The 15,576-nt window shown below is 38.5% G+C and overlaps 1 protein-coding gene across 1 annotated transcript; it reads right to left on the bottom strand.

The window, feature by feature from the left end:
• Nucleotides 1-433: 433 nt before the first annotated feature.
• On the bottom strand, nucleotides 434-15,352 carry NMNAT3 (nicotinamide nucleotide adenylyltransferase 3; the record flags this gene model as incomplete). Its single annotated transcript, XM_080623215.1, has 4 exons — nucleotides 434-843; nucleotides 3,842-3,951; nucleotides 8,096-8,275; nucleotides 15,240-15,352. The coding sequence occupies 4 exons, from the start codon at nucleotides 15,350-15,352 to the stop codon at nucleotides 434-436; spliced, it is 813 nt and encodes a 270-aa protein (XP_080479341.1).
• Between the last annotated feature and the right edge of the window lie 224 nt (nucleotides 15,353-15,576).

Raw genomic sequence — 15,576 nt, 5'->3', positions numbered from 1 at the left:
AAGTCAAAATTTAACAGTAATATATATTTAAATATATATATATATACACACAAAGATAAGTTACGGTTCATGTATTTTGCTGCTTCAGAACAGCATCTTTATCTTAAAGCTGTCTGTAGGATTACAGAAGTACAATTCAGCAAAGTGCTATACATACAAAGTGCCCTTACATATTGCTGGAGATTAATATTTAATGTTCAGATCTTACTTCTTTTATTTTCACAAGTAAGCTGGTTTTTATGTATTTTAAGCTATGCAGCTGAGCATCCCAATTTCCTGAGCACTACCACAAACCAACCCATGAATTTAAAACACCACACAAATTCAGGAGGTTTCAGACTGACTTATTTTCTCCTCATTAACAAGAATCAAGCTTCCTCAAAAACTTTACAGGAAAAAACTCCAAGTCTGTCCACTTGACACACTACAGACATCAGTCATTGAGTGGGTTTACTGGTGTGCTATGCAGCTTCAGAGGCTGAAGCAAGTCACCTTCATTCTTCCGCTCACTCTCTTCTGTGTAGATATTATGGTGTGCAATGTAGGCTATAACAGAATCAGGAATGAGATACTTTACACTTAACCCTCTGCGCAAGGCATAGCGTATCTGTGTTGCACTGATTTCATTCTGAATCCATTCTTTCACCAGAAAGATATTGTGCTGAAATTTAGATAAAAGTTCTGATTCTTTGATATGCTGAGCAGGATCAGAGCCAGCACGACTAACACAGACCAAACCAAACTTTTCCACTACTTCAGTGATGTGTTCTTCCTTCCAGAGATTGGGTGTCCTAAACGTCTGTAGAAAATCAGCCCCACAGAGCAGCTTTAATTCTGGTAGAACTAGAAAGACAAAAACAAAGGAGATATTTCTATACTTGCTTGGTTTTCTAGGAAGGTTAACTTAAAATTGTCTTCAATTCATCACTCTTTTTTCTTTAATCATTTACCTTTACTCCAGTTTCCTTCCAAAAGGTTGCAAGAAAAATTCAGATTGGATTTTATGTGCCTGGTCACAATTACTTTATTACCTACTTTATCATAACTCACAGCATATCATATGTTATCTATACAATGTTAAAGGAAAATTTTTCCTCCACTCAAGCAAGCCAAAAAGAGAAAGAAGCAAATAAAGAGAATTATTTTAGCATTAAGACTAGACTTGGTTGAACATGGCCACTACATCCCAGCCTGCACAATTTGTCTGTGATCCCTGTGTGCATCAGGGCTACAAGAGTATGAAACTCTGGAAGACTGCCCCAGATACTTCTGAGAGCTGATGAATGAAGAGACACCAAGAATCCTGGGATTCAAACCACACTGGAAGCTTTCTAGTGATAAAGCTCATCTTTTCTGCTTCATCCCTTCCAAGCTGTCCTTTGCCCATCTATTTCCTCATGGCAGTTCTGATCTTGCCTTCCCATTCAGAGATTCTACTCTTCCTTTCCAGTTCCCTGTCCTCAGTTCAATGTTAAAGCTTGTTTTCAGTCCCCTGCTTTCCAGAGTCTTACCTAGGGTTTATGTCACAGCTGGCTTTTTAACTAAGAGCAACCTCCACAATAAAACAGTACTCTGCCCCACACTGTATTACAGCTAATCTGATGCCAGAGCTTTTATAGCATCAATGAGTTTTCCCTGAATGTACATGCATTACTGTTCTAGGATACTAGAAGCTAAATTAACAGATTATAGGCTTTACAAAAAGGCTGTCAATTTTATAGATACATCTCCACATATCCCCACATCTCACATGCCAATGAGAAAAATCAGTCTTTGGCCTTTCAAGGGCACTTTGCTAAATGATGACTGCAGCTTCCACTATAGATAATGATATAAAACCCAAAAATCAAGGAAGGATGGCAAATGCTTGGACACTGAACAACAGAGAAAGGATTTTGTAGTCTTGTTATTCTCATCTTTATCCTGAGTGACCAGCACTAATAAGCCATTCTAAATGTATAACGACTACAATAATTTGTCTATACCTGTCCTCAATGAACCTATTTGTAATATATATTAAAGTGACCTGATTACTTCATGTGGAACAAAATCATGAGGTTCAGTATCTCACAGCACAGAAGTCTTACAGTTTAGTAGGCAGATATTTCATAGACAAACAGTATATTACAGAAGTTTGCCAAAGCTAAATTCAGCCATCAAGCTGATCTTTGTGAAAGCTCCAGTTAAGTGAGTTAGTCATTACACAAACTTCACAGAAACCCCCAATTCAACAGATTTCATTGTTGGCAGGGCTTTTTTGGGAGGAGGAATTAGGGAGCAGTTGCCTGCCTTTGAAAGTTTGTGCTAACCAACATTTATTTCTGAATCATAAAATACCAGGTTGGAAGGAACCTTTCTTGGCAAAGCATAACCTAGACAAGATGTCCCAGCAGCCTGTCCAGCTGAGTCTTAAAAGTGCCCAGTGCTGGGGGATCCACCACCCCCCCGGGCAGATTATTCCAATGGCTGGCTGTTCTCACTGTGAAAAAGGAGGAGGAGAAAAGAGAAAAAGGGGAGAAACTTTGTTCTGCTCTGGAGCTCTCAGTAGTTCTTGATCATTCTCCATGTCATGCTAGTGAACAAAGGAAGTGGGAAGAAACCATTCTGCCCCTCTTGGTGGGCCACATACATGTTTAATATAGCCATATCCGTATCACTGCCCAGTTGGTAAAAGCAGTGAAGACAGAAAAATTAAGTAAAAACAGAATGCCAGCTTTTCTCTGTTCAAACTAATAGATTGTTTTTTGCAGATAGCTGCCAGATAGAGTTTAAAATTAAAAAACCATCATCCCCAATAATAATAATAATCTTCATCATAATTATATCTAAAATCCAGCTACTATGTACTAGACAGAGAAACCTATCTCTTGCCTGCCCTCCTCATCCAAGTGAAGTGTTGCTGTGCTTTTTGGTTTTGACTGTAGATGTGTCCCGTGATGATGACTGATGAATTCTAAACCGAGATTCTTTAATAGGAAATAAAGACCTGGTTTAGTATTTGTTTTCTTGACCATTTTTACATAAAATGCTATGGAGCATGAAAAAAAAAACCTACAGCAAATAATAGCCAAAATTAAAACAGTTTTTACAACATTCACACTAGTTTTCCTTAGTGTGGCAATGTGCAAGAATCTGACTTGCTCAGTCTTGAACCCCATCAGACACAAGATTCTACTGCAGGCCAAATGTCTTGTAGCTTTTTTTTCCTCTACCATCTATAAAGATACAACTCATCATTTGAAACTTTTTTATAACCATGAACAAATTAAATGTATTATTCATGTTCAAGGAGTGCTGCAATACTACAGAGTGTAATGTATCAAAAATCTAGCAGCATCCTAGCAAGTCCAAGGCTAAAACAGGAAACCCAAACTGAACAGTATTTCCAGAACCTGCCATACTTCTAATGTAAACAAAAGCTATTCTGTCCAGAAATGCAGTGAACATCAGTGCACCAGCAGCACTGGTGTGATATTCATCTACTTCATCCATTGTTTTACACTAAATTACAATTCTAAGTAATCCCTATACTTTCTGATATTTCTTATTCATATATCTGATGCTTTGCAAAGCCAGCAGGGCCACAACACTCATTGCTGACACAGCCAAAGAGATGCTTATAAAACCAAGAATTAATACAACTCCAAAGCAAATCTCCCATCTATGTGGGAATAACTGCAAGGCATGCTGGCATTTGGCACGGCTTGGTTTTGGCAGGCAGCTCCAACCCTCAAAACTTACCAGCTACTATGTTGAAGTTCTTCATCAATTAGTCTAGTCTGGTAGAGCTGTGTGATTTTTAATGCTAAACCAAGAGTCATGTTTACAGTTATGAACCAACCTGAGCGCTGGTAAGAAAGGGAATCTTCTGTAGCTCTTTCTATGGGCCGTTTGTTTTTCAGGAATTCCTTCTTAGACGGGAACAATCTGAGTGATTCGTTGTAATGGTGCCTGCATTTAAAATAAAGGCTTCTGTATGAGGTAATCCTCTCAGAAGTGCACAAAGCGATTACCTGGTGCTTTCAGATTGAAGAACACAGTCTGCCTTTATGCACTTTGAATACAGTTTGGTAAGAATTTAGCATATTCCTTCTACCATGAGATCAGTAGCCATGCAGTTCACATTTTGCAGAATTCACAACCAATCTCTAATGGCATTTGGGTTTTCAAATGCCTTTTTGAAATTCTACCATTATGGCAATTTTAGTATAACAATATTGCATTTGAAACATGGTGGAGTTTTTTGCTTAGAATAGGATTAAATCACACTTCATTCACTCGATTTAATTTCTGGATTAAATACAACCCCTTACGGTGATGTATCCATAATGTGCACTCAGTTTTCAGGAGGAGACATTCTTGTTTTCTCTCACCCTCATCTCCACAAAATGTGTTCCCCAGGTTTTCACCTTGTGCTTTTCCCTTTCATAGAATCCCAGACTGGTTTGGGTTGAAGGGGACCTTAAAGCTCATCCAGTTCCAGCCCCATGCCACAGGCAGGGACACCTTTCACTAGACCAGGTTTCCCCAAGTCCTGTCCAACCTGGCCTCTAATTAAAAGAATCACAATTCTGAGAAATTCAAAACAGGCAATTCTCTTCAGATTTTTGACATCTGTTGTGCTTCTAATTTTACCAAGTTGAGATCTATGAAAGCAGGCAAGGATCCTTTTGTCAGTTCTTCCAGGTTTCTATTACTTTACTCTTTTGCTGCTCCTGATCGCTGGTGGCCCACTGCAGCACCGGTACTATGACTTTTCAGTACTGGCCCCTCCTTTGATCATGAGAGCAAGACCCAAACACCTAAATCCCTTCCTTTCAAATCAGCATGGGCTTGCCTGACTAGAATATTCTGTGACTTGCATCATCCTGAACCACGCTTAGGCATTGCTCATACTGACATGAGCCAAAATCATTTCAGGAATCATGCTCGTAGTTGAACAGAACAGGCAGGCACAAACTCAAGACAGGTCCCATCTCTGTCTGTTAAATGTACAGCCAAAGTGAGCAGTAGGTCTTATGTAACTGTATCTAAGCAAAGATCATGAGTTACACGGTACAGTTTGAATTCAGCATGTGTACAAAGCCATAGATAACCCTGTAAATGTCTGACGTAAGGAATGAATTTATAGTTCAGTGATTTAAATGTACAGTCTTCAAATCATGCAAATACTTTAAGCCACAGGAACAAGTTGCCCAAGTATCTAGAACCCACACAGGTTGCAGAACAATCTCCAACAATATTTGATGCTCAGGCAGTGGCTAAAGAAACTGCATAGACACAAGGCGAGGGACATATGGGAGTAGAAAGTAGGTAGCAGTAGCTTGGCCTGTGCTTTCCTATATTTCTATTTTGAATCCTGCCTCGTTGTAAACAGGCTGAGGCTATGTATAGCCAAGCACACTAACTTTGCATCACGGACTGACATTCTTGGTCCACGATTCAAAAATAACAACTCTTGGCAAAGGGCTCACTGCAGGACTAACATTATAAGGCCTGCAAAATCTTTACTGTCAGAAGGTCTGTTCAGCAGGCAGCACTTCAAGTGCTGGGGCAGTGAGGGTTCTGTTACAGACACACCAAGAAGGACAAACCAATCTGTCAGTTTATCAAACATTTCCTGAAGCGTGTGTGAAGCGTTGACTAACTGTGTAATTAAATCACAAGGACAATTCAACCATAGTTGGGTAAGAGAGATCTTTGCCAATTCTAAATTAATGCACAGTCTTTTTGAACCACAAGCAAATCTACATTACAAAGAGGAATGAATGTAGTTCTTTGGTTACTGACAATACTGTTTCCTTGTCTAGGAAGAATATTCACAAACGGCAGCTAAGTGGGAAACAGTACTATCGTGTTCCCTCTTCCTCTCTAAAAAAAGCCTTGGGATAGTGTCCAAAATTTCCATACTCATGTAATGTAACAGGCAACTATTAGCACCACCACAAGTATGAGCTTTGCTGTTTAAAATGCCATAGCTATTTGGGAGCCTCTACAAAATCCACTGAGTTTGATTAAATATGACATTTTCACCACACTAAGGTAAAAGAAGCACTGTACAAAAAGGCCATTCATGTGTCTCAGGACACAATGTTCTACTGCAGTTAAATGTACAATTCAAAATACTGATAGGAAGAGACATTAGTTACAATAATGGTTTTTGCCTTTGCCCTGCCATAGCAAGATCTGTCTATTGGTACTAATGTTTCCTACCTCAGGGAGTTTATAGTGAAGGCACCAATTAGATCTTCATTCTTTGACCAAGGAATAATCTAGAGATTAACGTTCAACACTCATGAAGAAGCTCAACTCTACAATAAACCACTGCTAGACCAAGTCTAAACAGGGTCTACCCCTAAATCCACCTCCTTTTTTAATACTCACATGTGATGGTTAAAATACAATATGAAACCAAAACACCTATATGTGCTCTTTCATCAGGAGGCTGCTTCCCCATTCAAGGGAGAGGATTCAGCATGAGATTAATATAGCTCATCTCTCCATAACAGGCATTCATTTAATTTGTTTATAAAAGTAGAGGTTCAATTCCTAGGCAGACAGGAAGTTGGGCTGTTCATACCACATTGATACTACCTTCTGTGAGCAGAAATTGATACACAGGTTTTATTTACTGTACCTTTTATCCTAAAGGACGCTGAAGTGGATTTAAAATGTACAAACTTGATCTTGCAAGCAGCATTCGCTTCATTTGGAGCTGTGCAAAATCATATGCTTTCTAAGTAGGATCACCTTATCTATAAGATTCGTGGCTGCTTCTTCAGAGGAATATAGTTTTACAAAACTGAAATTTAGGGACAAAACCCCATACCCAAACAATACTGCAGGACAGATCTTTTGGTGATTTCTCACCCTGCAATACACAATTGTGACAAGAGAAAAGAACAGAAGCAACTAGCATTGCCTAGTCTTCCTCCCAGTCAGATCCTATTCAGCTGGCTGGAGGGAAGGGGCAAAAGAATCAACTGGATGTCTACATTCACAGTGAAGCAAATAAGAGCAGAAGTAAAAGGCTCCACTAGTTGTTTTATAAGTATGTAGGGTGTTCTTATGTATGCTTTTGTAAAGTTAAAGGCCTGGCTTTGAACTGCCTTCACAGGGAGTCATAAGAACTTTCTGGGCTGTTATTGGAAGGCACATTTTAGAGCCTTAAAGCTATCCAAGCAACTGCTTCCAGTTAGTAAGTAACCTAGGAAATGTGGGTAGAAATGAAGGATCACTGATAGTTCTTGCCTTCTTAAAGTCTTTCACATTAACAGTATCTGCTGACTTCTGTAGCATCTACATTTCCAAAAACTGGCTAGCACAAGAAGTTTGTGTTCTCATACCTTGCACCATAATGCGTTTACTACCAAGACCAACCATACAGGCAAAAGGCATGTTTCAAGGTCCTTGCATCAAGTCAACAGGTTTTGGACAAATCATAGTGGTTTTTTTCTTTCCTTTTGCACAAAACCACATCAAATTCAGTGATTTTGAAGAAAACAGCAGCAGTTACGTGCTTGGGTTTAACTTTCCATTAGACTTAATATGAAAACTTCCCAATGATGTGTGAATAGATAAACCTCCAATAATGCTAACACAGCTTATCTGGAACAGGGATGCTCCTGAAGAATAGGTTGTAAACTCTCTTATTGTCTGATTAAGATCGTTGTATTACCTGCTTAGAGATTTAAAAACAACAGAAATAACAGCCAAAACCTTATCTGCAAAATTCTTTCAATAACTATAATTCTGCAAGATCTTTTCTTGGCAGAGGCTTCCCACTTGCATCTAACTACTGAAATGGCACAAGTACAGTACTGTAGAGTCTTGCATAGGTCTGGAGAAAGCCTTTTGGCTTTGCACTAGGAAAGCAGAGACACCAGACAGGAAATGCTGATGACACAGCCTTTTTGAAGCAAAGTGATGTGAATTTTCATTGCATATAATACTCTCATAGCAGATGATGCCATAAACAGACATATTCTGCTTTGCTTGGGTTTTACAGGAGCGGGGTTTGTGCATTAACCTGGTAGCCTAACAGATTTTTGGCAATCAGTAACTTCATGAAGAAAGGCAAAACCAATGTAATTACCTTAATACTTTTACTGTCTCTATCCATGTATCCTGCTCACTCTCCCATGGATCAACTCGAATCCAGTCAGACGTCTCCAGGGCTAGTTTAGCCATTGCTACCCGGTGCCTTGCTGAAACCAAGCCTTTCTTTCCGTAGCCATCATTAACAGGAGATATTATGCCTTCAATCACCTGATACCTTCCTTTTGAAGAAAAGACATTAAGAATAAAAGAAAAATAAGTCATTTTCACAGATCTTGAAAATTTAGGGCAGAGAGGACCTTGACAGCACATCTAGTCCAACCTCCTAAAAACATGGTTAACTTCAAATTAGTAAGAGGCTATGAAAACTTATCTAGGCATTATTTTCCATACAGAAACAGCAATTTACATTAAAAAGCAACCTTCTTGTCCCTCTGTGAACTGCTTGCAATTACTATCAATACGTTTATCCTATAAGATGACTCAAAAGGAAAGCTGGATGAACATAAAATTTTCAAGCAAGTAGAGATGTTTTTAATTTATGATGCAAAATATAAAAATTGCTGGATCTAATTAAGTTTTATATTCCAGTAAGTTCAGTTTTTCTAAAGCCAGAGCAATTGATGACTTAAATGACCACCGCTTTGCTCTTCAGGATCGGATGCTTGCTATTTATCAAAATCACTGTGTCTTTTCATTGTGTTAAAGCAAGAATTATGGCTTATTGCTGCAGCTGTGATTAATGTGATTCACACAAATCAGAAGAACAAAGATGAGGCTAATGGAGTCTAAAATGAGACTTACAGCACTGTGGTCCAAACATCAACTTAGTATGCATTAAAGACCTTCTCTACGTGGCTGATCATGTTAATTAAATTTGAAAATATGCCCATATCATTCTACTCTTGTAACACAATGTAATCATTAACACAACAAGCTCTTTTTGTTAGACTTTGCAGTTCTGGTCTCAAATCAGCAAACAAAACGTTGCCCTCATTTAAATAAATCCACAGGGAAATAAAGCACTGATATGAGCCATGTCCCTCAAGAAACAGAGAGAGAAGGGTGCTTCACATAAACAGAAATGAAACAAAATTATTATAATGTAACATATACTTTTTAAATAACTATATGTATAATACTGAAGGGGAGTGAAATCCTCTTCCTTATTTCAGATTAAATTGTTTCTTACATACTGCAAGTTCCTTCTATTGCTTTGTAATGCAAATGATACCCCTGGACTCCTAATTTCTGATACTGGCACATGAAAATTTAATATTCCATAATGAAAAATTAGTGACATCACATTTATTTTGATGTAATAGGGTAAAATTTTCAGAAGAACTTAAGTGGGTTGGGCTTAAAAACATAGCATTGAGAGTCAGTGAGATTCACAGGCCTGTCTCCTGTTGAAACGTTGAGTCCAAGCAACCCTCTCTTTTAAAACATTCTCATTATAGGCAAAATGGGCAATAGAGTCTGATAAAATTTTCCAGACCCATGCAAAGATGTGCATATAATTAAGTCCATCTGTTGACCTGAAATTGGAAATAATTTCACTTGACTTATGAACAACAATTATTCCCTTGGTACATTGGTAACATACAATACTATAACCTCATTTAAAGGGAAATAAATTACAGTTTGGGGACTACTCTTATTAAACGTTTTTCCTTACACAAAAATTTTATTTTCCACATTTAAATTACTTTCTTTTTAGTTTCTACAGATATAAATTTTTCCCTTATAATTACTTTAATACATTAAATGTAAAAATGAAAATGGTGTGAGATCATGCTAGCCAAGAATGATTGCAACTCTGCCATATCCTTGTTAACTGTAAAGATTCAGTCCCTAGTCTGGCCTAGAACTACATCAGTTGGATGAGGTAAGAGCTTCTCATGCCATACCGGCTTGCTCCAAAGCAGAAATGAAGCCAACAGGAAAAGAAAAATCAAGGTTGCTAGCACTTACAGTACCAAAAGAAAATACAATAAGTGGTTGAGACGATTCACAACTAAGTAACCCAGTACTACACATAAATGATACACACATGAGCCTTCCATCTAAAAATACAAGCTTTAGCTCTCAAAACATAGGAAAGTACCTTATTACTGTCTCTAAATAACTTGTGTCCTCTTCAGCAATTTAAAAGTTCACATATTCAAATAGGTGAATTCTCCCTTCCTGCTGATACCAACATTTGTTTAAAAACCATGTAGGGAAAAAAGGCAAAACCAATCAAAAAGCCAACTGCTGAGCCCAAAACCACACCCAAACACCACAAACCCCTACACCACCAAACCAAATACCCCCAAACACCCCCTTTTCCCCCAACCAAACACAAAACCAAAACTGAAAACACACACACACACAAAAACTCAACCCCACACCAAAAAAACCCCCAAACCCCAAACCACCCTAAAGGCCAAACACCAAAACCCTACCAACCCAAACACACACACAAAAAATCTCCACTGAGAATAAAACACTAAAAGGCCTCCTGCAAACCCCACACACCTTGATGAAGATGTGTTTTTAACCCACCTAAGGTTTCTCACCTGTGTACCGAAATTCTGCAAGCATGTGCCAAAAAATTCCTGTATTTTTTCCTGACGACTGCCCTAATTTCCTTTCCAGCACTGGACAAGAAACTACCTTGCATATATTTGTGCATTAATAGAAAAAATTGCAGAACATGAAATACATAACAAAAACCACTGGTTGCAGAGGAGTCAGTCCTCTTTTGTGAGCAAAGCGGTACTTATTTCAAAACATAAACTGACATACAACTTGCTATCAGAAGGAAAATATTTATAATACAATCAGACTACCAGGTGGGAAGTGACCAAGGATCACCTGGTCCAACCATTCTAGACAAAAGATGAACTACGCTAGATGTCCCAGCACCCTGTCCAGCTGAATCTTAACAGCATCCAGTGCTGAGAATCCACCAGTTCTTCCCTGGAGAGATTACTCCAATAGCTGACTGCTCTCACTGGGAAAAATTTTCCTCTTCTGTCCAATTGGAATCTCCCCAGGATTAACTTGCACCAATTACCCCTTGTCTTTTCCATGTGACTCCTTGTAAAACGAATCAAACTCGTGTTCTACCATCTAAGATGCAACAAGAGTTTACATTAACGGAAGATTTCATTTCTTCACTGAAACAAGAACTGACATACTTGCTTTTATGAACAGGGTTAAGTGGATTAATTTGTTTCATCTCCCATCTATGTACATACATTAAAAACACACGATAAAATTGTGAAATGCCACACTGTATTGAAGTAATAGTAACAGCTTCCCTTGAAACCACAAAAAATCAAGTTATCCTCCCAGAATTCAGCCTACTAATGGTAGGAAAACAAATACAAAGACTGGTCATGGTTCCATTTAAACCAAAATATTTATTTTATTTATAGGCTATAATTAGCTGGGGTGGAGGGAGGGATATCTAACATGCTTACCTTCCCAAGACATGTCTGTAGAGACTGCCAAGCATGAAAAAGGAAAAGACAATAGAAAAAGCTTTTTTTTACTTCATGTTCAGTCGCCTTCTGTGAAGGGAATTCAACAGAAGGAAAACCAAAGAGGTAAAAAATTCAGCAATCACTGCATTGAAAGTCAACATAAACAACCAATACATCAGAGCAGTAATGGATAATCTCCTGGGATAGCTCTCCATAGGATGGATAACTTTGCCTTCACCACTTCAGAGTGCTTGCAAGATGCATTCACTCAATTAGATAAGGTGTGCAAAAACTGTAGTGACAGATGCCACATAAGTATGTGGACAGACATCAATCATATCCACCTGGCTGAGTGAACTACAGGGCCTGAAGATGCAGATTTACCTCTGTAGTCAGCTAGCCACTGAAATACACTGCGACTTCAGGAACTCCTTCAACAGCTGAGTAACTGAGCATGAACAGTCCTCTAACAAATGCTGAATCATCTCCACACGTCACATCTATAATGAACATTTTGCACCAAGACCTTAAAAAACAGCTTCACTTCTACTGAGGTCACTGATTTGGACAAAAACAAGGAAAGGCAATATCTTGACAGCTATAAAAATAAGTTATATCCTCCAGAATGGAAGGATAAAAACACAGTTTTCAGAGTAACAATGTGAAGAATAAAAGTATTGCAGCTCTACTCACAGAACACCTTATTGTGAAATGCTCTCATCTAAGCTGATTTTTGCCATGTAACATGACTGTGAAGCAATGATGCAGGGCATAACTCAAACGCCACTGCAAGCAGGGGATGCCCACCCCTTATTCTGTTGGGTTTTAGAGTAGGACAACAAAACAGAAAAATGTCCACATGTCTTCCACTTAAAAAAGCATTCCTTAAATTCAGAAAACTCTTGGGACCTAAACTGTATGCACTGATAACAGAGTTCAGAAAACTGAGTTTTATGTAACAGAAGCATTTTCCTTAGGGATATAGTATGTCTTGAGATACGTTAAGGTATATGCTTTTGCTGCTTTGATTTGCACCTCTGCAAAGAGCACTCTGTAGCTTTAATTCTTTCTGAACGCTCAGCCACACACGTATCCCTCTGAAAGCATCTTTCAAGGCTAAATCCTCATATCATTAACCAAGTACTACTCTATTTAAGCAAGTGCTGCTGTAAATCTTGTCCTGACAAAAAAAAAAAAAAAACCCAACAAAAAACAACAAAACAAAACATAGATGTTTCCTTTTCATTAAGTTCAGTTAATTTTAACTAATGTCTGTCAATATTTACTGTATATGCAGTAACTAATGCTGATCTGATCCTGTTCCAATCATGTATCTATATTGCTATACACACTATCAAAACAGAAGGATCAAAGTGGGTTTTTTTTTTGTTTTCAATTCCAGTTATCAGAGCTGTTGTAGGAAAAACAAAGTGAAGTCTCTATTTATACTGATCTGCTGCTCTTCCAGGTGGTTCCTATCCCTTCCCTGAAAATATTAGTCTTTTATTCAGCTACATCCCTTGAACACCATAAAATTCCAGATTCCCAAGGCTGGTTAGTGACTAATTTCTCCTTGGACTTCTCATCTCTGCAGCCCAGTGCTGCATCTGACAAAACCCACTGACTGTCACATTTTCCCCAAGTTGTCGTAAGATAGTAACTCATTGTCCTTCACCTCCCCCTTGCGTCTGTCTCATCACAGATAGAACCATCTTGTCTTTCATACCTCCCTCCCTTGCCCTCTATGCCTTGGTCTTATCTGGAAACTATTGGTGAAGCACGTACCCTCCCATGGCAGTACTTGGGAAACAAGGCTTTAAACATCTTACATAGATTGAGTCTAGGACTATTTCTTTGGACTTTACAGTCAAATGATAAATATAAAGAGAAATAAAAGCATCTGGCATTAGGTATGAACAGATGGGAAAGGCATTTGATACAGTGCAAGTTTCAAGAAACATTTTTTAAACAAGGATTTGAATCTGAGACAACTCTAGCTACATGAGAATGTGTAAAGAGTCAAAGTGACATGAGCAGAGGCAAAATCCAAACAAAGAGAATCATTATTCACTCACATGTAGCTATGTTTCTTGTATTTAAAAGGTGCATGACAAGAATTATTGACTGATATTAACAGAAAAAGAGTGACCTACTTGACATGTGGCAATGAAATTCAAGTACTGCTTAAAGTATCAGAAACTCAATAAAACTCCCTACTTAAAATAGAGATGTATGAAAAATAAGATTAGATAGCATTTAAAACTGAAGTGATGTGCAAAAAGCTGACAGGGAGAATTACTGGATATGTCAGTCAGGATGCAGATTAGTGATAGTCACGTCATTCATAACAGTAAAACCTGACTGCCAAGTCAACTCTAGCTACTGCACAGCTCATCATCTCTGTGACTGAGCAGAAATACTGAAGGAGCACCAGAAGTCACACTCTGCCAGCCTAGGGAACATCATCCCTTCATGCTAGTTAATTCTCCACTCACACTGGTTAGTTTTTCAGGCATTCAGTGTGTATGTTAGCTCAGAAATGCACTTTTTCCACTAAGAGGGGAATCAATGTAAATACAGCAGACCACCACCTCACTTTAAACAAGCTTTAGACGTATAACCATGGTCCTCCAGCCCCGCTATCAGCTCCCAGTCTGCAACTAGCGCTTCTTCCCAGCAAATAAGCTCCAATTTCTCCTCTCCTTCCCTAGGTAATAACAGAAGTGGAAACAGGACTAAAAACATGAGAGAATGACCAATCAATTTCCTGGGTGGGAAAACACAAAACAAGAATTGATCATTTTAAGTATTCTCACAGTATATGGCAAACATGTAGCTGCTGCTTTTGCCACACAACAGTATCAGTGGGTTCCAAATCCTCCCCCTGCATCCCCACAATTTGACAGCCAAATTTCTTTTACTGTTACCTTCTGTTCAGGTTCCTACTGAACCACCTCCCTGGGAACTTCTATCAGGTTCCAACAAACTAGAATTGCCTTCCAATTCCTTCCAGAAACATATGTGTACATTTTACTGCCAGGTAGAAAAAAAACCCTAAAAGCCTCAGCAGCTAAGCAGATGATCAAGCTTCCAGTGCAATGCTTCTCAGCAGCTCTTTTGATTCTTGCTGAGGTTCATGATTTTACCCACCTTTCTCCTGTGTTGCCAAAACATTCTAGGCTGCCAACATCTCACTTTTCTGATCTTCTTTATGAGGAAATGCTTTTGCTAGGGGAGGTAACTTGTACCTCTTAGTGAAGATGGATAATGAGTAATTAAGGATTCATCTTTTCTCCAGTTTCATCCAGCTGTCAAAACTGCTAACACTTCTTTGTATTAAAACACAATGTATTAGAAAAGCATGAAACCTGAATGCAAACATTTCTTCTCAGCTTCAAAGCTGTTAGGTGTATTCTTTAACTAGGCTCTGCCTGTTCCATGAACATGATCCTGAAAGTGCTGATAAAACTTCCACTTTATTTGCATGAACATTCATTATGATACTTGTTTATATACTGAGCCAAAGGAAGAGGTAATGCTAGACTTACTATATTGAATAAGCCATGAAATCTTTATACTGAATGAACACTAAAGCATACTAGAATTCAGCCAGCTGCGCAGTGACACCTTATCTATAGCAAGTGTTAATAATCTTTCTTCCTTCTCACAGCAAACCACCATGGGTGTGTGATCCTATCACCACCTTACTGACCTGTTTGGTGCAGGTGATCTCTAGCCAGCTCAAATAAACGCATATGCATGTTTGTGATGGGGTTAAAGGAGCCACAGGCTAGAAGAATGAGAGGTATCCTGCTCTTCATTCTGACATCAAAACATTAAAGCTCCACCCTAAAGAAAAAAGATAATATTACAATCAAAGACAAACTTGACAAAGAGCAGTCTGTCCACTGGTCCTGAAGCTAAAAGGAGCACTGTTTTCAGAACTGTGTATTCCTAGAACATCAGTAAAGTATCAGAAGACCATTCCTCTGTATCATCACAGCATACAGGAAGCACCACCTCAGAAACATGTGCTCTCTGATAT

This window comes from Psittacula echo (genome assembly GCF_963264785.1).
Source record: "Psittacula echo genome assembly, chromosome: 7".
NCBI lineage: Eukaryota > Metazoa > Chordata > Aves > Psittaciformes > Psittacidae > Psittacula > Psittacula echo.
The sequence above is the reverse complement of the archived record's forward strand: the minus strand, read 5'-3'. Positions and strand labels throughout refer to the sequence as shown.